This window comes from Echinops telfairi, unplaced genomic scaffold (genome assembly GCF_000313985.2).
Source record: "Echinops telfairi isolate 266 unplaced genomic scaffold, ASM31398v2 ScPeMD7_4;HRSCAF=17, whole genome shotgun sequence".
Taxonomy (NCBI): Eukaryota; Metazoa; Chordata; class Mammalia; order Afrosoricida; family Tenrecidae; genus Echinops; species Echinops telfairi.
This window is the reverse complement of record NW_022103900.1, coordinates 27,836,848-27,861,334: the sequence shown is the minus strand read 5'-3', so window position 1 is coordinate 27,861,334 and position 24,487 is coordinate 27,836,848. Positions and strand designations below refer to the sequence as shown.

The 24,487-nt window shown below is 39.4% G+C and overlaps 1 protein-coding gene across 1 annotated transcript in view; it reads left to right on the top strand.

Annotated features, from left to right (window-relative positions):
- The first annotated feature begins 31 nt into the window (after window positions 1–31).
- Window positions 32–24,487, top strand: part of EPC2 (enhancer of polycomb homolog 2) — a 119,987-nt gene continuing 95,531 nt past the window's right edge. The window contains exon 1 of the mRNA XM_004703833.3: window positions 32–184. Within this exon, the coding sequence (XP_004703890.1) occupies window positions 32–184 (153 nt within the window). The remainder of the gene's footprint in view (window positions 185–24,487) is intronic.

The window sequence follows — 24,487 nt, the reverse complement described above, 5'->3', positions numbered from 1 at the left end:
GCCCGGGCTGTTCCTGTGAGGCGGGGAGACAATGAGTAAACTCTCCTTCCGAGCGCGGGCGCTGGACGCCGCCAAACCGCTGCCCATCTACCGCGGCAAGGACATGCCTGATCTCAACGACTGCGTCTCCATCAACCGGGCCGTGCCCCAGATGCCCACCGGGATGGAGAAGGAGGAGGAATCGGTAGGGACTCGAGTGTTTATTACCCCCCCTTCCCTCCTCCCCCCTCCCCTTTGTCAGTCGGGCCTCGCCATTCACAGAGCGCCTTACGCTCGCTGGAGGGCGCCGCTGCCGCTCGAATGCCGGGGCCCCTACGCCGGCGGAGTAGCGTAGACCCTGTCGGCCGGCGCAGCGCCCGCCCGCAGCCGCCATGTTGCTGCGTCCCAGTGTTGTGATTAGCTCGCCGCGCTGCTTACGCTGCCGTAAGGGGGCCTTGCCGTAAGCGGAGGCCGGGAATGGCGCAGCGGGATGCGCTGGACGCCGTTGGCGTACGGTCTCTGTTTACCTCTCGCCTTAGCCTGGGCGTGGGTTCCTGGGCGAAGGGTTAGGAAAGACTTTTTAAAAATTTCCCCCTACTTACTTTAAAATTTGCTTTTGCATTGGGTTCGCTTGGAATTGGCTTGAATGGCAAGTCAAAGTGTTTGCTCACAACACACCTCGCTTTGCTCCCAGCGAGGTAACCCTCGCTGCCGGCTCCCCCGCCCGGGACGGTGCGGCGGACTGCGCGGTGCGGTGCGGTGCGGTGCGGCACTGCGGCGGGGCCGCGCTGGGCAGCGTTAGGGAGACGGAGGGCTCGCACCGCGGGCCGCGGGCCGGCGCCCGCTCAGCGCGCAGCGTTCGGAACGGACGCGGGGCTGTCCGGGAACGTGCCGCCGCCGCCGCTGCTCCGCGCCCACGGTCAGGCTCAGCATTGTCATCGGAGGGGGGTCGCTTAGAAGTTGGAGACCTAGTGCATATCCAGTGGCCATTGTTTATTTGATGGTACAGTGCGTTTTGGCAAACGTGCAGTCGTCGTCCGCCCCCCTTTTCCCCCATAGATAGAATTTCACGAACAGTTGAATTTCATCGGACTTGACAGTGCTTGACTCTTGAGTGGTGTTCCTTGCGTGCCAAGTTCATAGTAAATGCACCCTCAAGAATTTCTTCAATGAACCCACGGTCCCGCCTTATTGTCAACCCCGGGTGCGTGCGGATTGGTTCGTCTGCTTCTGGGACTGTCAAAAGAAGGCTCGAGGTTTCCCTGATTGGTTTTCTCTTTTGACTATTAATATTGCAGGAAATGCTTTTATGCCTTTGATTGGCTGCTCCCGTTCTGACCTCATTCTATTAGCCTGTTATTACTATTTTGCTGTGATTTAATCACAGATTTCTTGATAGGTAACCTTTTCAGTTGAAAATTAATCTAGTCTAATAGGATGAGCATTCAACATTTTAAAAATTAATTCGGTGAAAACTCAGCCTAAAGTTTAAAGCTAAATGATAACATGAATTTGTAAAAAGAATTGGTTCCCAGTTCAGCTCAGTTTTCCATGGAAAGGATGATTAAAATACAAAAGTTATAGTTAGTAGAATATTCTTTAATAATACTCTAAACTTTTTAAAAGTGTTTTGACTGCTCCCCTCCCCCATCCAAAATAAAAAGGTTGTTTCGGAATCTAAGTATCAATTTGGCATGTAATTACTTGGATTCTATTATTGTGGTTTCTAAAGAACTTAAACCCATTCTAGAATGAACAGTTAAATCCTTGAAGGCTTTGTACACACACTTATTAACCTGTTTATTATATAAACGTGTGTGTGAGTGAATTAGGGGAGTTTGTAGGAAAATGGAATTAAAAGTTTCTTCCCACAAATTTCTTAAAGCCCCTTGTATTAAACATTATGTATAAATTTGTGCAAACACTGATCAGAAAATTGTGGTACTTAGTGTCATATATATCTTGGAATTTAGCTAAGTTTAGGAAGAAAACTTATGGTTTATTGTTTTTCATGTTATATAAAACATAAGTGCTTTACCCCTCTCTCAACCCCATACTCCTAATAGTGATATTTGTGATATTTCTCTGTAGTGCCGTTTCTTGCTTCAACTCCTCAATTGTAAGGGAAAAGAACCAGAGTGGAAATCTTGAATTCTGCCTCTGTAGTGTGACAAAAAGTGGATGTCCTTAAAATCAAGCCAGCTCTGACTGTTAGTGATAAATGCTGTCTGGTCCTTTGCCTCCCTGAGTGTCCTATTGGATGGTGCTTTCTTTCCAGCTCTCTCTCTCTCTTTTTTTGTAAATTAGCATTTTTGTCAGGAGACTTGGGCTTTTGAATGACAGCCTTTCAGTCTGATTTAGAGGACTTGTGTTACTAAGCAGAATTGTTTAGATGTTAACATTTTTTGGCCATGTTAGGAGTATCACAAATGTTTTGTGTTTCCCATGAGTTGTATATTTCAAACCAACTTCCAGGATCTACTTGTTTTAATTAATTACCACTTGTAAATCTTTTTTTTAGGAGTCCTGGTAGTATATAACAGTTAAAGCATTCAGGTGCTAACAGAAAAGTCAGTGGTTCAAACCCAGCAGCTGCTTCCAGAAAATTTACAGCCATGGAAACCCTCTGGGGCACTTTCTTACTGTGCTTTAAGGTCATAGTAAGTTGGAAAGAAGTGGCAGTGAGTTTGTTTCGTTTTTGGGTTAAAAAGAAATAAACCCCACTGCCATCCAGTCAATCCCAATACGTAGTGTGGTTTTGGGGTTTTTTTGCAAGAAAATTTTAAACCACTGATTTAAAAAGTTTGACATGGATTTACTAATTTTTGCTTGATATTTAAAAAATGTCCATAAAGTGATCTCGTTCCTTTTTGGCAAAATCCCTTGCCTTAATAGGGAAGCCTTCATGCATGTGGATTTTATTTACATCACTCCCCCAAACAAATTAAGAACTCTCTCCTTTGTGTGTATCTACTGGATGATCTTTAGACTTGTGGTCCCAGACTGAATTTGAATTGCATTCAGACCGTGCCTGGTTGAAGTTATCTAGGTGTTCTTTGGATTGGTAGCACTCTTAATCATTACTGACAATGTTACTCTCTTTGCGTTTTCTTTTTTTCACCAGCCCGGCGCCTGGCTACTTCCCTGCCCTCTTCTTACTTTGATCTTTTTGCCTGACATTTACTTGCCAGTTGGGTCTTCCTATGTTTTGGTCTGTGTGATCTAGGGCATGGCATTTGGTCAGAATCTAAATGACCACTTTTTCTGATTAGCCATTTTGCCACCTTCCATACGTGTTGATCTTTTAAATAATATTTACAATTTATTATTTCCTATGCTCTTGTTATTGACCTAAGGGTTTTAAATCCATTCACGCATTTAATCTTTTTATTTCATTTTTATTTTTTATTATTAGCTGGGATTTAGTATTAATACGTATATCATTCCAAATCTCAGTCATATCGAGTAGAATGTACAATTGCTACCACAACTAGTCACCAAACATTCTTTTTCTACAGTGATTCCTTGACATTGTCTCCCTTTTACTCCACCTCCACCACTGTACCCCCTCCCCCAGACCCCCTCTTCTACTTGCTGTCCCTCTAGGTTCATCGTAATATCTATTTTTAAGGTCTAATAAAAGCATACGTTTTGATGAATTTGGATGTGTGCTTGCACCTTGAGAAATCTCACAACAGACATCATACAGAACTTCTCCAAGACTCCAGAGAGTTCCTTCATACTCCTTTGCAGTAAATCCCCCTTCAATTCTAGCAGCTACTGGTTTTCTTTATAAATTTTATTTGCTTTTTCTAGAATTTCATATAAATGGAATTGTACGTATTTTTTTGCATCCAGCTTTTTGTGCTCATTATAATGCATAGTGATGCATTTGAGATTCATCCATGTTGTGTGTGCTCAATTCTTTTTTATTTCTGACTGAGCAATATTCTGGTCAACTGATACATAATGTATCCGTTTTCTGTTGTATATTTGAGCTGTTTCTCTATCATTATAGTCTCTTGAATCGATATACTGTATCCATTTTCTATTATATAGTTGGGCTATTTATCATTGTTGTTGAATCCTTGTCACAGCCTGTGACATATTTTGGCTGCTGTTTTATAGATGAAACTGGGGGGCCACACATCCAGTAAGCAGCAGAGCTAGTCTCCAAACCCTTGCTTTTAAATGTCACAGAAGCCCATTCTCATAAACTGTGTTTCATAATGACTTAGTTATATATATGTGTGTGTGTGTGTGTGTTCATTGTAATTTTAGTAGTATTTAACATTCTGGTTGTGCAACTTTAACAGATGATTTTGAACTGGTCAGAATATTAAGTTATTAAGATTTTTAGCTTTTTCATTGGGACATTTGCTCTTGGCTTTTCATATTTTCTGGTGTGTGTGTGTGTGTGTGTGTTTATCTTTGATTCTCATTGGTACCATTATGGTATCTTAAGCATATAAGAGATTGGTAGGAAACAGTCCTATTTTATTTAGATTTTCTCCTGCAAGCTTGTAATCTCAAAGATCTTTTTTTGAATTTGCTTATTTCATCCATTGTCTGCCAAGACCCTCAAACTGCCTTACATGTTGATATAAAACTCTCACTGCCATCGAGTCCATTTGAAATCAGAGTGACTATATAGGACAAGGTGGACTGCTCCTTTGGGTTTCGAGACTGTACATTTTTACAGGAGTAGCCTTACTTTTCTCATGTGGATTGGCTGATGTGTGTTTGAACTGGAGACTGTAATTAGTAGCCCAAAGTGTAATCCACTGTACCACCAGGGCTCCTGGCATGTGGTACATGTTTGATAAATGTTTGTTGAGTGTTGAATGAGCTTCTGTTTCTTTTTCTTTACCCAAAGCTATGCTTTTAAGCTTTTATACTCTGGTTTGATATACCTGCGGAGAAGGGAGGGGCTTTCAGAAAGTTCTTGGAAGCATTCCTTTATCATTTCATTTTTCCACCCTTCAGGAAGCCCCCATTCATTAGTCAAATTTGGCAAATTCTTCTAGGAATTCTTTTTTGATCATCTGCTTTATTGCTGTTGTTGAGTTACGAAGTTCCTATTCATCCAACAGAATGGAATACTGCTGTGCCATCCTTATAAACATTGCTATAGTTGAGCCATCGTTCAATCCATCTTGCTAACTTTACTAAGCATGATCACCGGCTCCACAGACAGGTCCCTCCTGATAACATCTCCAAAGTATGTGAGACAAATTCTCTGCCCTGCCCTCATTTCTATCTAAGGAGCATTCTGGCCCCCCCTTTCTTGCTTCTTCCAGGACAGATTTGTTCCTTCTTCTGACAACCCATCAACTCTATTACTGTGTATTCCTAAATATGCATATTAAATCTTTCCTTTTTCTCTTGGGTCAAAAACCTCTTTAAATATAAAATTTGAGTATAGGTATGGTGGCAACATTCATCTTTAGCTTGTGCTTAATTAACACAGGTGTGTGTGATAGCAATTTGTTGTTATTAATTACTGTTGAGTCTGTTGACTTGTGACAACCCTGGTATGTAGATTTTTATGAGATCTCCCTTCCCCAATACTTTGTTTCCTAGGTGAAAGTTTTTACATTGAACTGGGTTCTCATTTAGCCATTTTTATACAACAGTTTCATGACATTGGTTAGTTTTCATAAAGTGTCAGCATTTGCATTATGTCCATTCTGTTTGTGCTGTTTCCAGTGATCTAGCTTCTCTTCCCCTCTGTGCCTTCTTTACTTGGGTAAATGCTGACCATTTGATCTCATAATCTTACTCAGGGGTGATATTGTTTATATTCCCTTTTATTATGTGGCTGACAGGTGGTCTCTGAGAATAGTTTCAGTTTTTAAAGGTGTACATAAGGGAGATAGTCTGGGGGGGGGGGTCCTCCAGTTTGTATCAGCTCAGAGGTTGTGTGTTCATTGTGAATTTGAGTTTTGTTCCGTCTTTTCCTCCCATTTTCAGCAAGACATTCTATTGTACCTTTGGTCAGAATGATCAGTAGTTGTAATTTGGCACCAACTACTTCAATGCATTTGAACCACTTAGATGCTTCCAAATACACTAAAACATCTTAAATATAATAATGCAACCCCTTATAAAAATACAATAATCAAGGTAGCTACATATGGTACTATACTGAAGAGGATCTTTTTATGTGTAGATATACAGTGCAGTGTGTAGAAGAGGCTATTTTCCCCCCAATAGTTTTATTGTTATAAAATTCATATCGTCATACACAGTTAAGACACTTCTTTTAAAAGAATCGTAAATACATCATGACCATCAGTTCTAGTGCACCTTCCTCCTTCCTGTATTCATTATTTGCTCCCCCATGCCCCTCAACCTTCCCCCCTCCAAAGAGCTATTAGTTTTGTGAACTAGTTGAGTCTTTGTTTTCCCTTCTTCTTTCTTATGCCAGATGAATAGAAAACAAACGTTGTCTTTTTGTAATTTCTATAGAGGGAAACCATGATTGATTTAGTTTCAATTTATCTTTGTATATTGTCCAATTTTTTGCCATTAATATTTTAAGTAATGTTTTGAATGATAGTATTAATGATGTATTGTCTTTACCTTAGAAAATTATCTTTGGCACTAGCACATGTCATGTTTTATAATGGAGGCTTTGAAAAGATATAAAATATAATCTTATAAATTGTTATTTTAAAAACACCAAGCATTTTTTTTTTCAACAAAGTAAATGCCATGTGACAGTTATTATCTAAATGTCAGTTGTAGCTAACTAAGACATTGAGAAACTTTTAAAGGGAGAGCGTCTGTACTGGCATTTCAAGGGTTATAAGTGAGATCTGTTCCTAAGTTTGTCTTTAAGTTGAATTTGTAGGTAATTTAGAACAAGTACATAAAAGTTCTTTTGTGTCAAATATTTGTTTTAGTGTTTGCATTTTATTTTTCAATGCATTAAAAACACTTCCAAATATACTAAAACATCTTAAACGTAATACAGTACATCATAAAACAGTAATGAAAGTAACAACATTAGGTACGATTCTGAAGAGAGAATCTATGCATATAGGCATACAGTACTGTAACAAAATTAAACAGTTCTTAAAACAATTTGGATAGAAAAGGAAAAAGGTCCTTTTTAAGGGTAATTCTTAACTCCCTTTCATGCCTTATGTACTGGAAGGGATCTTCGTGGGATAATCTTATGTTAAGATGATGAAGGTAACTGGATGGTGTAAGAAATGATTATGGGGGGAGGACTACTGTTGGAGGGGATGGTTAGGGTGATGGACAGGATCGGCCTCCTGCTGCAGAGTCAGGCTTCGATTCTGCTACTGGAAAGTAGGGCTTGACTAGTGGGATCAAATTTTGAAGTAGGCATCTAGGGAGTTTGTACAGGGTGTCTTTTTTCCTCATAAGTGGTCTTGTAGCAGCCGAGGCCCTTGGTAACTATGTAAATTTTGGCGAACTCATCTGTATTAGGATCTCTGCCATCCTTGTTTCAGTGAGATGAAAGGCTTCAGCTAACTCTTTTCATTAAAAACTTCCTTGGTTCTAGAGTTTTTAGGCCCTAGTCTTCTTTCTTAAATGCTATTAGTTCTAGAAGGTCTCCATTGGTTCTTCGGCATTTGGCATGGAGGTTGAGTAACTCCATGACAGCCTTTTCAGTGATGTCTTAACTGCAGTTGATTACCAATATCAACCACAGCTATCCTGGCTGTGATGGTGACGACAGCTGTAAACCCTTGTAAAGGCACTGAAATGGGAGCATAATTTGTTCCATATTCTTTTCATACAAAGGAACTTGAACAAGTTTGTGATTCCATTTTTTTCCATGAACTTTTTGAAATTCCTTTGTATTTGACTGCTTCACCTCATCCCAAGAATCAGCAATGGTTTGTATGACCTCCCAGAGGTTATAGTAAGCTCACCACGCTGTTTGGGTAGCTCTGACTGCTTATGAAAGGAGTCCTAAATACTAGACTTTAAAGTAGTCCTAATCCACTGGCTGAAGTAGTGATGTGGTATTAGGGGCATGGATGTGTGTGTAAAATCGGCTTCACATTCATTGTCAAGCCCAAGAATCTCTAAAGGAATTTTCTTGACCAAGCAATCGTGTTCAATAACTGGGACAAGTAGTTTAAAAACCAGTCCTCAAAGATGGATGGAATTTGTAGCTCAAGGGAAAACACACCTTAATGATACAGTGAAGTGCCCATGGATAATAGGGTGTGATGCACAGCAAAGACTTGAACTTGGAATCCTTAGATGTGGTACCCCTAAGGCAATAAAGTCAGCCCATCCTTTGATGCCTTGTACCCTGATGAATTCTTGTCCCCTCTTTCAAATTGTACCAGTAGTTCCTTTAAGGTATTCCTTTCTCTCCCTCAACAAGCCTGTGTCAAAGAACCTCTTTGCTCAATCATCCTCCAACCCCTCAAATTTCAGGAATCTCACTTGAATCACTTGCATTGGCACTTTTTGCTTCATCTCACACTTAGATATTATGTAAATTTGCCATGCCTTTGAAACAATTGATCCAGTTCCTTACTGCACCAAGTTCTTCATAATAAGTTATTGGCAGCTTTTAAATCATTATAGATACTTGTCTGTTCTTGCAGTTTCAAAAACTCCTCCCAAACCTACCGCCATCAAGGTGTTTCCCACTCAAGGCGACCCTATAGGACAGAGTAGAAATGCTCTTTATGATTTCCAAGACAAAATCTTTATTGGAGCTGAACAGTCTTATTTTACTTCTGAAAAGCAGCAGTTGGTTTTGAACCCCCAACTTATGGTTAGGAACCTAACAGTTAACCCACTGTGCCACCAGAGCCCGTAGACATGTTACTCAGCCTTTGATTGTTTAATGAAATTACCAGCAGCCTTCCATTTAAATAATTAAGCCATTTTGCTGCTTAGTAAGAATTGTGGGTTTTGTTAGGGCAGAGCCTTTCACACATTCCATTATTCTTTATCCTTTAAATGTTTTCCTTTTCATTGACCAATGGATGCCTTTCCAGTGACGTGACATTTCATCACTTGCCAATTGCTTTATTATTCCCACTTAATTTTCAGTTGTGATTAATTTCTTTTATGCATCACCAACACTTACATTGGATTTGCTCTTTGGAGACATGGTTACCAGGATAAATAAGAGGCAAATTTAAGTTAAGGTATACAACAGAGTCTTATTGGCAATGGGATATGGCTTTTTTTTTTTAAAAAAAGGTGGATGCTGTTCTTCCTCCAGCCAAGGAACTGCTGAAGCCATACAATGTGTTTATCACTATCAAAAGTAGTGCCTGCGGTCATTATTTGAAAAACTGTCATTAATAAAAAGTTTCACACAGTAGGCTTTATGGCATTCCATTCTTAAGTTCCTTTTCTTTAACCTGGGAACTTACTGCATGTCAAAAAGTATGTGTAAAATTGTGCACAAAAGTGTGGTTAAGATGAAAAAGGTTAATAAGATACAGATCTGGACTTCAGTGAACTTGAATGGTCATTGAGTTGAAAAACTCATATTTGGAAAGTTGGCAAAAACTACCAGGGTGCCAGAGCACTAGAAGAAGTTAAATGTTGATATAGTTGAGAGAAGAGATGTTACAATTTGGGCTTTTAGTTTGGTTGTATGGAGAAAGCCAAGAGACTTTCCAATTGTGCATGTTGAAGCAAATACCAGAGTGTAGGAATATTTAAAGCAAGTTCTATGGGTCTTAAGAAAGCTAAAGGAAGCTTCAGTCATGTATACAAGAGACCTTCAAGAAGTTTACAGAAAAATCCCACTATCTTTTAGGTACATTTTCCCCCCACAAACTTTAGAACACTGAGATGAAATCTGGAGTTCTAGTTCTGTCCTTAAATTGTCACATAATACATAATCTAGGAACAACCTACCTTCTCTGGGCTTCAGATTATTGTTCATCACTACCATGGTAGCTGGTATTATTGTGCTAGTGAATGTGTTGAGTATAAGGGGGCTTCAAAAATTCATGAGAACATTTAATTATATTTTGATTCAATTTTCTTATGAACTTTTTGAAGCCCTCTCATGTGTCTCCAGGAGCCCTGGTGACATAGTGATTAGAAGTTGGGCTGCAATCCTCGAGGTCAGCAATTGGAAACCATCAGCGGTTCCAAGGGCGAAAGATGGGGCTTTCTACTCCTCTAAACAGTTACTGCCTCAGAAACTCACAGGGCCAGTTCCACCCTGGCCTATGGGATCGCTACGAGTCAGTATCAATTCAGTGGCAGTGAGGTTCTAGTTTTCTTATGTATTAGGCACTTTGCTCAACTGAGTAGCTGTTTAAAGCTCAATGTAAACTCTAGGATGTGTACTTGCTGTTAGTATCTCTCCCAGAGGTAAAGTTTACACCAACTTGTTCTGAGTTACCTACTTAGACTAGAGTAGGTTTAAGCTTGAATTTGAACTCAGGACTAATGGATGATGAAGGATTCCAGGGTTCTGGCCATCAACAGAGTTGTGTTGCTTCATCTATAAAATAAGTGAGTTGAGAATATGCCGATTTTGAACTAAATTCTATCTAAGGTCCATTATAACTTTCCTGTTACATCATTTACTACCACACAGACATGGAGAAGCCATTAAAAATGTTTGCCTAAAAGTGTGATATTTTGAAAGCAACTCATAGCAAACTCTTTTGTAAAACACATTCCTATCAAAAAATTTAAAGGGGAGATTCATATGTAGTCTAAGTTCAGATTTCTTCATCTACTTTCTGAAAATGTGATATAACTATTTGACAGAGGGAATTATGAGGTGTAGGTTTCAAGTAAAATAAATGATTGGTTACTGCAAGGGTCCTGGGGCTTGCCTCACTGACTCCACAGAAGTTGTGCATCGAAGGCTTAGGAAGTGCAGGAACCCTTTGAGCAGCAAGTGACATTATTGCCACTCGACCCTAACATGTGTCAATCTCTGAAAGGCAGGGTAGGGCAGTAGTTAAATGCCTGTGCTCTGGAGCCAGACTGGAAGTGAGTCCTGCATCAGGTTAACTTCATCTGTGAAATCTCATCGGGTCATTGGGAATATTGGATGAATTGCCGTGCTTGGGTAGATTTTTTTGTGGTATTATGTTTCTGACAATTAAAACTTCCAGATTACTGACATAGTGTGATTGGTCTGGTTTGCAACTGGTATCTAATAGTCAAGAGATTAGTATGAATATGCTGCTAAGGGCTACCCTCCAGGGCATGAGACCTTAGCCAAGGAACTGCCCTGTTGTTAAGGGCCATCGCTCACTTCTGACTCATAGTGACCCTATGTATAACAGAAGCTGTTGTTATAGACCCTACGTATAATAGAATCCTGGCCCTGCGTCATCCTGACAATTGATATGTTTAAGCCTATCATTCCAGCCATGTGTCAATCCATCTTGCTGAGGATCTTCTTTTTCACTGTCCCTTTATTTTGTTAAGCATGTCTTTTTCTAGAGACTGGTCTCCTGATAACATGTCTAAAATACATGAGAAAAATCTCACCATTCATAGTTAAGGACTATTCTGGCTGTATTTTTTCAAGACACAGATTAATTTGTTCTTTTGGAAGTCCATGGTACTGTGAAAAATTCTTGGCCAGCACTAAAATTCAAGTGCATCAATTCTTTGGTCTTTATTCAATGTCCAATCTTCACATGCATAAAAGCCTATTGAAAATATGGCTTGGGTCTTAGTCCTCAAAGTACCATCTTTATCTTTGTTTTTCAATACTTTAAAAAGCCTGTGCAGCAGATTTATCCAATGCAATGCGTCATTTGCTTTCTTTACTGCTGCTTCTGTGAGCAGTGATTGTGGATCTGAGCAAGATGAAATCCTTAACAACTTCAGTCTATGCTGTTCATTATAGTGTTACCTATTGGTCCAGTTTTGAGGATTTTTGTTTTCTTTACATTGAGTACTAATCCATTCTGAAGGCTACAGTCATTGATCTTCATCAGCAAGTGTGTCAAGTCCTCCTCACTTTGAGCAAGGTTGTATCATCTGCATATTGAAGGTGGATAATAAACCTTTCTCCGGTATGATGCTGTGTTCTTCGTACAATCCAGGATTTCTGATTACTTGCTTAGCATACAAATTGAATAAGGATGATGAGAGGATGCAACTCTGACTCTGATTTTAACCATGCAGTGTTCCTTGTTTTGTTCAAACAACTGTCTAGAGGCCATGTACAGGTTCCACATCAGCACAACCAAGTGTTCTGGCATTTCTTCTCAAGGCTATCCATAGTTTGTTATGATGCACCCAGTCTAATGCTTTGGCATAGTCAATAAAACACAAGTAAACATCTTTTTGGTATTCTCTGCTTTGAACTAATATCCGTTGGCATCAGCAATGACAGTCCTGATTCCACATTCTCTTCTGAATCCGACCTGAATTTCTGGAACCTCTCTGTTAGTGTACTGCTGCAACCATGGTTGAGTGATCATTTTTTGGTTGGTAACTCCAAAATATTTATCTTGCTTCCACTTTCCTCAAACGCACATGAATTTTATAGCCAATAAAAAAAAGTGCTTCAATGTCCAAGAATATTTGAGCCATTCAAATATACCAATGTTTTAAAATGTTTGAACATTTTTTATTATTAAATAACTTTTATTGGGGACTCTTAGATCACTTCACAATCCATTGTGTTTTGTACATTTGCTGCCATCATAATTTTCAAAGCATTTTCTTTCTACTTGAGCCCTTGATATCAGCTCCTCATTTTCCCCTCCCTTCCCCTCCCTCCCCCTCCCTGTCTCCCTCCCTCATGAACCCTTGATAAGTTATAGATCATTATTTTCATATCTTACATCATCTGCTGTCGCCCTTCACCCACATTTCTGTTGTTCGACCCCCTGGGAGGAGGTTATAGGTTGATCCTTGTGATTGATTCCCCCCTTTCTCCCCACATCTTCCCCTTATCCTCCTGGTATCTCTGTTCTCATTGTTGGCCCTGAGGGGTTTATATATCCTGGATTCCCTGTGTTGTGGCCTCTTACCTGTAGCAATGTGCATGTTATCTAGTCAAATTGATTTGTAAGGTAGAATTGAGGTCATGATAGTGGGAGGAAGGAAGCATTAAAGAACTAGAGGAAAGTTGTGTGTTTCATTGGTGCTATATTGCACCCTAACTGGCTCATCTCTTGTGACCTTTCTGTGAGGGGATGTCCTCCACCCCCCTCCCTCACCCCCCTCAATTCACATTGGGTATGATTTTGTTCTGGGTCTTAGATGCCTGATACCTGATCCATCGACACCCCCTGATTACATAGGCTGGTGTGCTTCTTCCATGTGGGCTTTGTTAGTTCTCAGCTGGATGGCCGCTTGTTTATCTTCAAGTCTTTAAGACCCCAGATGCTCTATCTTTGGATAGCCAGGCACCATCAGCTTTCTTTACCACATTTGCTTATGCATCCATTTTGTCTTGAGTAATCGTGTCAGGAAGGTGAGCATCACAGAATGCCCGAGTTTTAGAATCAAGTGTTCTTGTGTTGAGGGAGTACTTGAGTCGAGGGCCAATGCCCATCTGCAGCCTTAATTCTTAACATATAAAATATGTACATAGATCTATTTCCCTGTCATTACATAGAAATTATTTACATATGTACATGCCTGTATTTAGACCTCTGCAAATGTCCTTTACCTCCTGGTTCTTTCTTCTTGTTTGTTTTTACTTTCCTCTTGTCCCACCATCATGTTCGGCCTTCATTTGGATTTAGTAGTCCTTGCTGCTACATTGCCCTTGATCAAGTCCCACTAGCCTTTGATTACGCCTTTCTCTCCGTTGATTTTTAGTTCACTTGTAGTTCACTTGTAGTTCACCCTTATCCCTGGGTTGGTTCCCTCCCGCCCCCCACCTTCCTTTCTCCCACCTCCCCTTTGGTTGGATGTTCTTAAGCATAATTTTCCTTGCATGTGATATTAATGATGTTGTTGATGTAATGTGCACATTCTGTTGGGTCACCTTTCTTTGGAATGGGTACAAATATGGATCTCTTCCATTCAGTTGACCGGGTAGCTGTCTTCCAAATTTCCTGGTGTAGACCAGTGAGCGTTCCATTTCTTCATCAAATTGTTGAAACATTTCATTTGATATTTTATCAATTCCTGGACCCATGTTTTTGATGAATGCTTTCAGTGTACCTTGGTCTTCTTCCTCCAGTATCATTAATCCTTGATAATATGCTACCTCTTGAATGTTGAATGTTGACTAGTTTCTAGAGATGGGAAATGACAGTATGATCAAAAGTTAAATTGTTTTAATCCATGGTTTGTTCCTAGATACATTTGTATACTTAGTATGTTTTTAGCAAACCTTAAATATTTTTGTCTTAAGTTTTATGTATTAATTTTTAAATGCAACTTAAACCAAGGACTCTAATAGAAATTTCCAAAGTCCTTTTAAAGAACACAAATTTTTCACACTTATTAATTTTCAAAGTAGCAAAGGATGAGTTTTATGTGACAGCGAAGAAATTATTTAACCTTCCTGGCCCTTAGTTTCCTCAGTTTTGAAATAGAATTGGACCAAGTCATCTCTTAATGTATTTATGCTCTAAAAATTACTTGCATTTGTGAATGTACATATCTACCTGCTGAGTATATTGTCTAGAGTATTAATCAGATGAATATGAACAAATGTGAAACCTAATATTAGGGCGATTTTAATACATAAGATTTAACTCTAACATACTGAGAGGCTGTCAATTTGATTTCGAGTCTTTTCTATGAGGATAAATTACATTTGTCCACTGGTACCCATTTCTCCTAAAGATGAGTAGAATAAACCACTCTGTGTTTTGAATGTGATTAGCTCCCAGGCTTTATGAAATTTTCTTTGATCAGTTTTATTACCCATCACTGTAAATCTCTGGAATTTGATAGTGCTTTTATTTTAGTCCATATCACTTGAATCTCTTTTAATTTTAACTCATATTTCTTTCTTGACGTTTGAGAGGCTGGGTGTGTGTGTGTGTGTGTGTGTGTGTGTGTGTGTGTTCGTGTGTGTTCGTGTTCCCAAATTAAAGACAATGCTTTTAAAGTCTCACATTGTATGCTGTATATACTCAAGTATAAGCTGACCCAAATATCAGCTGAGGCACCTAATTTTACCACAAAAACTGCACTAAAAATGTGCTGAAAAACTTGGCTTATACACAAGTGTATACGAGGTTGTTTTTTTTTCTTCATATATATGGTACTTTGTTTTATTCAGTACTTGAAACAGGTGAGGAAAGTGGAGTTGTTCTTGGGTGGTGCAAATTGTTAATGTACTGAGCTGCTAATCAAAAGGCTGGAGGTGTGAGCTCACCCAGAGGTGCCTTGGAGGAAAGGCTTGTTGATTTTCTCCCCAAAAATGTCATTGAAAACCCGGTGGAGCACAGTTGTACTCTAACACACATTTGTTGTGAGTCACAATTGACTTGACAACAACAATTTTTATTTTTCAAAAGACGGGCTAGCTACCGATCAAGGCCCTTAAGTGATAAAGTTTGTAGTACAATTATTGACCATGACCTTGAGTACTAGGATTGAGTTTGGTTGCATTACTACACATTCAGCTCTGCATCTTATTTCAATTTAAATGTTATGTAGAGTTGAGGTAGAAAAATGGTAATGGGGGCACAGGAAATAGTATGAAAATAGGTTAATAGTAGGTAGCAGTGAAGGAGACCAAGTAGCAAATGTCCACCAAAATGAATTTGATTTGATTTTAAAGCTCACCTCTGATGATAGCATTACTTAGTAAAATTTGCTTGTTCCACCATAAAGATTGTTTGTTTGTTCTGGCATTAATACTGTAGAGGACATTGGCAGTCACTTTCAGATTCTCTTCACCACCATTTCCTTACATCTGCTTTTAGCTGTCTTATTTTTCCCTGTCAGCTAGCATTGCTGTGCAGTGAGAGGGATGCAGAAAGAAAGCGCCAGCCTGTTGGTCAGCTTTCTAATTCATACCTTGGTTTCTAGTTTTCCTTTTCTTTTTGTGTATGGGACATGAAGCTTGTGATTGGAGAAAGCTGTGCTCCCGTGTATTGCTGATTTGATGAAGTGATTGGAATTTTGAAATTGTGATTTGAGGTTCACTTCTGACCTCTGCTATTCTTCCTCTGAGGATGGGGAATTATTTAATCATTTTAACCTGTATTTTTCATCTGATTAATGTTGAGTATCAGTAAAGGGACTTTTAAAGATGAAATTATTTTTAATCTTTTTATTAGGGGCTCATACAACTCTTACCACAATCCATACATACATCAGTTGTGTAAAGCACATTTGTACATTCATTGCCCTCATCACTCTCAAAACATTTCCTCTTCACTTAAGCCCCTGGCATTAGGTCCTCATTTTTCCCCTCCCTTCCCCCTCCCCCCTCCCTCATGAGCCCTTGATAATTTATAAATTATTATTTTGTCATATCTTGGCCTGTCCGACGTCTCCCTTCACCCACTTTTCTGTTGTCCGTCCCTCAGGGAGGAGGTCACATGTAGATCCTTGTAATCTGTTCCCTCTTTCCAACCCACTCTCCCTCTACCCGCCCAGTAAAGATGAAATTTTTTATTGACTTAAGTTAGTGTCTTTTACAGGCAGTCACATATTTCTATTAATAACAATTTTCAGTTATATAGGCTAAGAACTAGGAAGGAGTGTGGCTGAGTAAACTATACAAAGTAGTCCCACATAATAGTTTCCCTTTTTTTTCTTCTGCCAGTTAAATACATTTTTACAGCATTCAAGCATTAATAGATTGCTAGATGTATTTTCCTCCTCCTCCTCTGGTTTCTGGCAGTGCAATTAATAGATTGATTTAAACATATTAAAGACTTCAAAAATTAGCAGCCAAGAGAACTAAGTCAACTAAAAGTAATAGTTGAGACCTAAATAATTGGTAGTCAAAGATTACATTTGTTCAGAAGTGATTTTTGAATTGGACAGCTTGGTTATTGGATTGGGAAAAAGAATTTATGATGAAAACTTGTTCAGTGGATGATGTACACTGGAGAAAAGAAATAGGGACATTCTAGTATACCCATGGACTCTTTAGGATGAACACGTAATTTTGGGAACTTTTGGAAGCATGGCACTGGTGAGGGTTGTCATGCCATTTATTTGATCTTTTATTTGTCCTCAACTGGGAAACTATTCACGTTCAGTTCATAATGGAACTTTTGCAGATATAACAGGAAGTTTATCTAGCCCCTCATGACTGATTTCTTATAGCATTCTAATTGCAATGACTCCAAAATGCTTCTTTCCTCAACTTCAAATGGAGGTTTTTGTATGTTTGGAGAATCACTAATTAGGGATTCTTTACCTTTTCCTGTTAAGGATCTCTTTTGTAGTCTGGTGAAATTGCTGATGTTTCAAATACATAAAATTAGAGAGCCTAATTACACTTAAATATAGTTATCAAAATACAGGAATGTATTATTTTCACAGATCAGATGTCTGAGTACCAAACTTTTCATTTTGAGGCCACAAGCCCACTTTTGTGGTTTTTGTCACCCACACACGCACACTACCTATGCAGTGATGGAGGTCCCAGCCCAAACTTCCAACACTGGTCCCCCTTGACTCCAGTGACTCTGTTCTCTGCATTTTTCCGTAACAATTTTTTTTAAAGACAGGCTGAATTCCTATTAAGGCACTTAAGTGATAGAAAGTTTGTAATACAATTATTGACCAAGAACTTGAGCACTAGGATTGAATTTGGTTGTGTTACTACACATTCAGCTCTACATTTTTATTTCAATTTAAATGTTACATAGAGTTGAGGTAGACAAATGTTAATAGGGGCACAGTGTAGTCCTGTAAATGGTAGTGGAAAAGTATGTGTCTGGGTGCCTCAAACCTGGCATCCTTGGCCCACAGCATGTCTTCCTCAGAAAGGTTTTCATAGGCAAGCTGCATCAGGCTTATCAGAGAAGGTTGGTTGCAAGAGCTGGGTAAGAGTTGTCCAAGCACTCACCTGAGGTATCTCCAGCAGGAGCTCCCTGGGGTCGTGTGCCCTGGGAGCCTTGTGCCCCAAGGACACAGATGTTCATTCAAACAACATCCAAATCACATAGCACCCTATTTCCCAGAACTTGTTGTGTCTATTAAGTAACTCATACTTGTATTAAAATTATATATATAGTGTGTGTGCATGCCCTATAAACATAGTAAAAACACCAGAAGAGGTAGATCCATTATCTTAAATGAGTTAGTGATGAGTATAAACAATATTTTGACAACTGTAACCACTGTAGCAAGACATAAAAAAATCTATGATTTCCTTTGTTGATAAAGTCATAGGTATTGCTACCACTACTGGAGAATGTTGCCTACTTTAGTAACTAAAGGAAATGTTAAACTTAATTTAGAAGTTAATGACATTTAAGAAATGATTATTTGTTACTTAAATTCATGGACTCCTGAGTTCTTTCAGTAGATGATGTTTCAGGGATCCATGACCCCAGGAATGTTTCTGTGGCCCACAGAGCACTTTTATTTTTGTGTCATCACCTTAAATATGAGGGGCTTTCAAACATGTGTGGAAAATTTTCATTATATTTTAATTCCATTCATCCATAAACTTTTTGAAGCTTCCTTATATATAGGTAGGCTGCAGATTTTATTCCACCATTATAAAGGAGATGCTCCTGCAAACAATTATATTTTAACCTTTTAGACATTTTTATACTAAAAAATTGAAACTGTGATTTAAAAATAAAAATTAGCACAAACGGTTATACATGAAAAATAAGTGTCTTCCTGCACTGGATTCCTAGACATTACAGAGGCAGCTACTATTAGCAGCTTGTGTTTGTTTTCAAAGGTTTCTAGACAAATGCTTTTTACTTGTTAAAGTGAGCAAATCTTTTTCTCGGTCTACTCATTTTACAACTGATTAATTTGTGACCTTAAAATGAATTTCTTAATCTGTAGTCAAAGTCAGAATTAAATATCTGTGATTGAGCATTAGCAATTGGAAGCTTTCTTTTGGGTGTTTTGGTTGATATGCAGCTTCTTGTCATTTCCACAAGGGAATGCAAAGTCTTGCATTATGTGGGACTTTTGTTTAAATTCCTATGTATGTTATTTAAAAAACTAATGTCAGATTAACTGCTGATTAAATGATTTTCCAGTATATTCTAATATTTATTTGTGTCCTTGAGTTGGGGGATAGAGGGAGAGCATATCTCATTAGTTTGGCAAACCAGAGTGTTCATACAGACCAGACTATACTCTTTAAAACTTTGTTTGTGACACTCATTCAGTAATAGCTCCATGACCACATGTCATTTTGTACCTCCCATCATCTGTTATACTGAATCTACACATGGTTGCTCATTAAATGTCTGTTGACTGAATGAACAACAGTTGCTTTGTACGTAGAAAGAAAAGATGTAATGCTTGTCTTCAAGCAGTTTAAGGTTAAGGATTTGAGGAAAGTAACTCACTATGATATTTGAAAAACAAAGATATTGCTGACTGAGGGACATGATTTGAAACTATGTGTATACGAATTAATAGCCAATTGAATACAGTCATGCATCACATAACATTCATTGGGCAATGTTCAGCCATGTATATTGCCTTGTTCCCATAAGGTTGTAACAGATTTTAGAAATCCCACAAGGAAAACTGGACTTAAGAGATGTAACTGGATGTAGCTAATGCTGACAGCTACTTGGAAAACAGGACTTAAGAGATGTAACAGTGTAGCTAATGCTGACAGCTACTTGCAACATTTGTATCTCATGTCTGACAGTTGCACTGTTAGCCATATTTATGTGAGGGAACTTCGAAAGTTCATGGGAAAATTCCATTATCATTTAATTCCATTTTTCCACATAACTTTTGAAAACTCATTATATAACTTAATACATTTTTAAAAACATTTTATTAGGGGCTCATAGAACTGTTATCGCAATCCATACACACATCAATTGTGTAAAGCTCATTTGTACATCATTCTCAAAACATTTTCTCTCCACTTAAACCCCCGACATTAGGTCCTCATTTTCCCCCTCCCTCCCCGCTCCCCCCTCCCTCATGAGCCCTTGATAGTTTATAAATGGGTATTTTGTCATATCTTGCCCTGTCCGACATCTCCCTTCACCCACTTTTCTGTTTTCTGTCCCCCAGGGAGGAGGTCACATATAGTTCCTTGTAACCCTCTTTCCTACCTATTCTCCCTTTACCCTCCCTGTTTCGCCACTCACACCACTGGTCCTGTAGGGCTCATCCACCCTGGATTCCCTGTATTTTCAGTTCCTATCTGTACCAATGTACATCCTCTGGTCTAGCCAGACTTGCAAGGTCGAATTCGAGTCATGGTAGTGGGAGCAGGGAGGAAACATTTAGGAACTAGAGGAAAGTTGTATTTCTCATCGTTGTTACATCGCACCCTGACTGGCTCATCTCCTCCCCGAGACCCCTCTGCAAAGGGATCTCCAGTGGCCTACTAATGGGCTTTGGGTCTCCACTCCACACTCCCCCCATCATTCACTATGGTAAGATTTTTTGTTCTGATGATGCCTTATACCTGATCCCTTGGACACCTCGTGGTTGCATAGGCTGGTGTGCTTCTTCCATGTGGGCTTTGTTGCTTCTGAGCTTGATGGCCGCTTGATTACCTTCAAGCCTTTAAGACCCCAGACGCTATACTTTTTGATAGCCAGGCACCATCATCTTTCTTCGCCACATTTGCTTATGCAACTTAATACATTTTTTATTAAATACTTTTATTGGGACTCTTACAGTTCTTATTACAATCCATACATTCATCCATGTGTCAAACACATTTGTACATATGTTGCTATCTTCATTTTCAAAGCATTTTCTTTCTACTTGAGCCCTTTATATCAGCTCCTTATTTTTCCTCCCTCCCTCCCTCCCTCCCTCCCTCATGAACCCTTGATAAATTATAAATTATTATTTTCATATCTTACATCGTCCTCCCTTCACCCACTTTTCTGTTGTTTGTCCCCCTGGAAGGGAGTTCTAGGTTGATCCTTGTGATTGAGTCCCCCTTTCTCCCCCAACTTTCCCCTTATCCTCCTGGTATCTCTATTCTCATTGTTGGTCCTGAGGGGTTTATCTGTCCTGGATTCCCTGTGTTGTGGCCTCTTATCTGTAGCAGTGTGCATATTCTGGTCTAGTCAGATTTGTAAGGTAGAATTGGTGTCATGATAATGGGCGCGGAGGAAGCATTAAAGAACTAGATGAAAGTTGTATGTTTCATCGGTGCTATACTGCACCCTGACTGGTTTGTCTCTTCCTTGTGACCCTTCTGTTAAGGGGATGTCCAATTGTCTATAGATGAGTTTTGGTTCTCCCCTGCACGCACCCCCCACCATGCACCCCCCATTCACATTAGGTAGGATTTTGTTCTAGGTCTTAGATGCCTGATACCTGATCCAATCAATACTTAATGATCACACAGGCTGGTGTGCTTCTTCCATGTGGGCTCTGTTGCTTCTCAGCTGGATGGCCGTTTGTTTATCTTCAAGCCTTTAAAACCCCCAGATTCTATATCTTTGGATAGCCGGGCAATATCGGCTTTCTTCACCACCTTTGCTATGCACCCATTTTGTCTTTAGTGATCGTGTTGGGAAGGTGAGCACCACAGAATGCCGGATTATTAGAACCAAGTGTTCTTGCGTTGAGGGAGCATTTGAGTCAAGACCCAATATCCATCTGCTACCTTAATACTTAACATATAAATATATGTACTTAGATCTATTTCCCTATTGTTATATATAAATACATTTACATATGTACATGCCTGTATTTAGACCTCTATAAATGTCATTGCCACCTAGTTCTTTCCTCTATTTTCTTTTACTTTCCTAGTCCCACTATCATGTTCGGCCTTCATTTGGGTCTCAGTAATTCCTCACTGTTACATTGCCCTTGATCAACCCCCGCTAGCCTTTGATTACACCCTTCTCTCCATTGATTTTAGTTCACTTGTTCCCTTGTCCCTGAGTTGGTTGACGCCACCCCCCTTCCTTTCTCCCACCTCCCCTTCTCCCATGTCCCCCTGGAACCTTGGGTCTTGTTGTTTTCTCCAAATTGTTTATCCCGCCTATCTTACCTAGATAGACATGCAGAGACATTAATAAGCGTAAAAACAAGGCAAAGCTAAACAAAACAACAAAGGAAGACAAAACCAACACCCCCCCCCCCCAATAAAACAAAAAGAAAGCCAATGGCAAAAAAGGAAAAGCCTATAAATAGTTCCAGTTCTGGTTTTTTGACCTTTAAGAGTGTTTTCCAGTTGAGTCTGATGGGGTGCCACACGCTGTCCCCAAAGTCTATTTTTGATATTCCCTGGGGACTTCATTCATTATTTTGCTCCTCTTGTTGCTCTGTTGCATGCCCTTAGTGTTTCGCCCCAGTGTGATGTGACCAGATCTGGCACAATTCCAGCACTGTGTCTCCAGTGTTGTTCCCAGTAGCACTATGGTTCAGTTCAGTCGTGTCTCGTGGTGGGGCCGGCCCTATGGTCCTCTAAGTGCATTGTCTCCTCTGAGCAGGCATATTGTCCTCCGGGCTTGGTGGGCCTGGTTGTATTCTACTCACTCTCCTTCCCTCTTGGTTTGCTCTGATCAAACGTGCCCCTTTGCCCAAGTTGTTGCTTCAGTGCTGTCCTCTGAAGGGCATTCTTCTGGCGTGGGGTGGGGGGTCCACACATAGTTGGGATTGGGACCAGCCCGCATACCTCTCTATTGGTTCCCTGCTACGTGCTGGTATATTGTATTCACATTATTGGCACACCAGGTTGAAGCCTGGTCTCTCTCTCCTGTGGAGATATAAACAATACCTTCCCCTTGGGTGGGTTAGTGCCTTGCTCCCCCCTACCCACGTCTGTTTTTCTCTCTCTTCCCCTCCTATGTAGTTAACTGCTATATGTATCCCTGGATTAGGTTTGGCCCCTGCCATAGTACCTGGAGCTCACCCCAGGAATAATACATGTTTTTATACTCATAATAAACACCTGTTTCACCATCTTATGTACTGTCTTATATGTTCTACCATTATCTTAACGTGGACTTTCTGTACTTAATAATAAAAAGTTTACCATATAGCAATGTATGCTTTGACTGAATAGGTAACAGCATCTAATTCTCATGTGTAACATGCTTCTTGAGTGTTGTTGCATCATGCTTCCCAAATGTAGCAAAACCACTACTTGTGATAACAACAGCAAGAGGCAAAGGATTAGTTACTGATTTCAAAGTATAACAAAAAGTTATTAAACATGACAAGGTCTACATATAACCTCCTCCCTGGGGGACAGACAGCAGAGAAGTGGGTGAAAGAGACGTCGGGTGGTGTAAGATATGATAATATAATAATAATTTATAAATTATCAAGGGTTCAGGAGGAGTGGGGTGTGGGGAGGGAGGGGAAAAATGAGGAGCTGATACCAAGGGCTCAAGTAGAAAGCAGGTGTTTTGAGAATGATCATGGCAACATATGTACAAATGTGCTGGACACAAATGATGTATGTATGGATTGTGAAAAGGGTTGTAAGAGCCCCTAATAAAATGATTAAAAAAAAGAGAAAGTGCCTTAACTATGGAAGTATATGATATGTGAACTTTAAATCAATAAAACTATTGAAAAAAAGTCATTAAACAAGAGATGGAAATTCAATGAATGCTGTTTGTGAGTTGGCATGTTTGTACAATATCCATATCACGTAACATCTTAGAGCAGACTATATCATGGACATTAAGCAACATGTGACTATATGATGTACAGGTTCTGCATGAGCACAATTTAATGTTCTGGAATTCCCATAAAAGACAGTGTTCGCCATAGTTTATTATGACCCACAGAATCAACTATGTCTTTGCATAGTCAATAAGACACAAGTGAACATCTCTCTGTTATTCTCTGATTTAGTTAGGATGCATCTGATATCAGCCATGATATCCCCTGTTCCATGTTCTCTTCTGAATCCAGCTTGAATTTCTGGCAGCTCTGTGTTTTTGTGTATTGCTGCAATTGTTTTTGAATTCTCTTCGGTAGAATTTTATTTGCATGTAGATCCCTGATGGTGAAGTGGATTACAAATTGAGTTACTGACCTCAAAGTCAGTAGTTTGAACCCACCAACTGCTCTGAGGGAGAAAGATGAGATGTGTGCTTCTATAAAGATTTATGTCATTCTAAAATTGGTAGGGCTAGTCCATTGGTTCTCAACCTTCCTAATGCTGCGATCCTTTAATACAGTTCCTCATGTTGTGTTGACTCCCAACCATAAAACTTTTCATTGCTACTTCATAACTGCAATTTTGCTATTGTTATGAATCCTAATGTAAATATCTGATATGCAGGGTGTATTTTCATTGTTACAAAATGAACATAATTAAAGCATAGTGATTAATCACAAAAACTATGTACATATATCATGTGAAATAGGGGTTCATACAACTCTTAGCACAATCCATACACATATCAATTGTGTAAAGCACATTTGTACATTCATTGCCCTCATCATTCTCAAAACATTTCCTCTCCACTTAAGC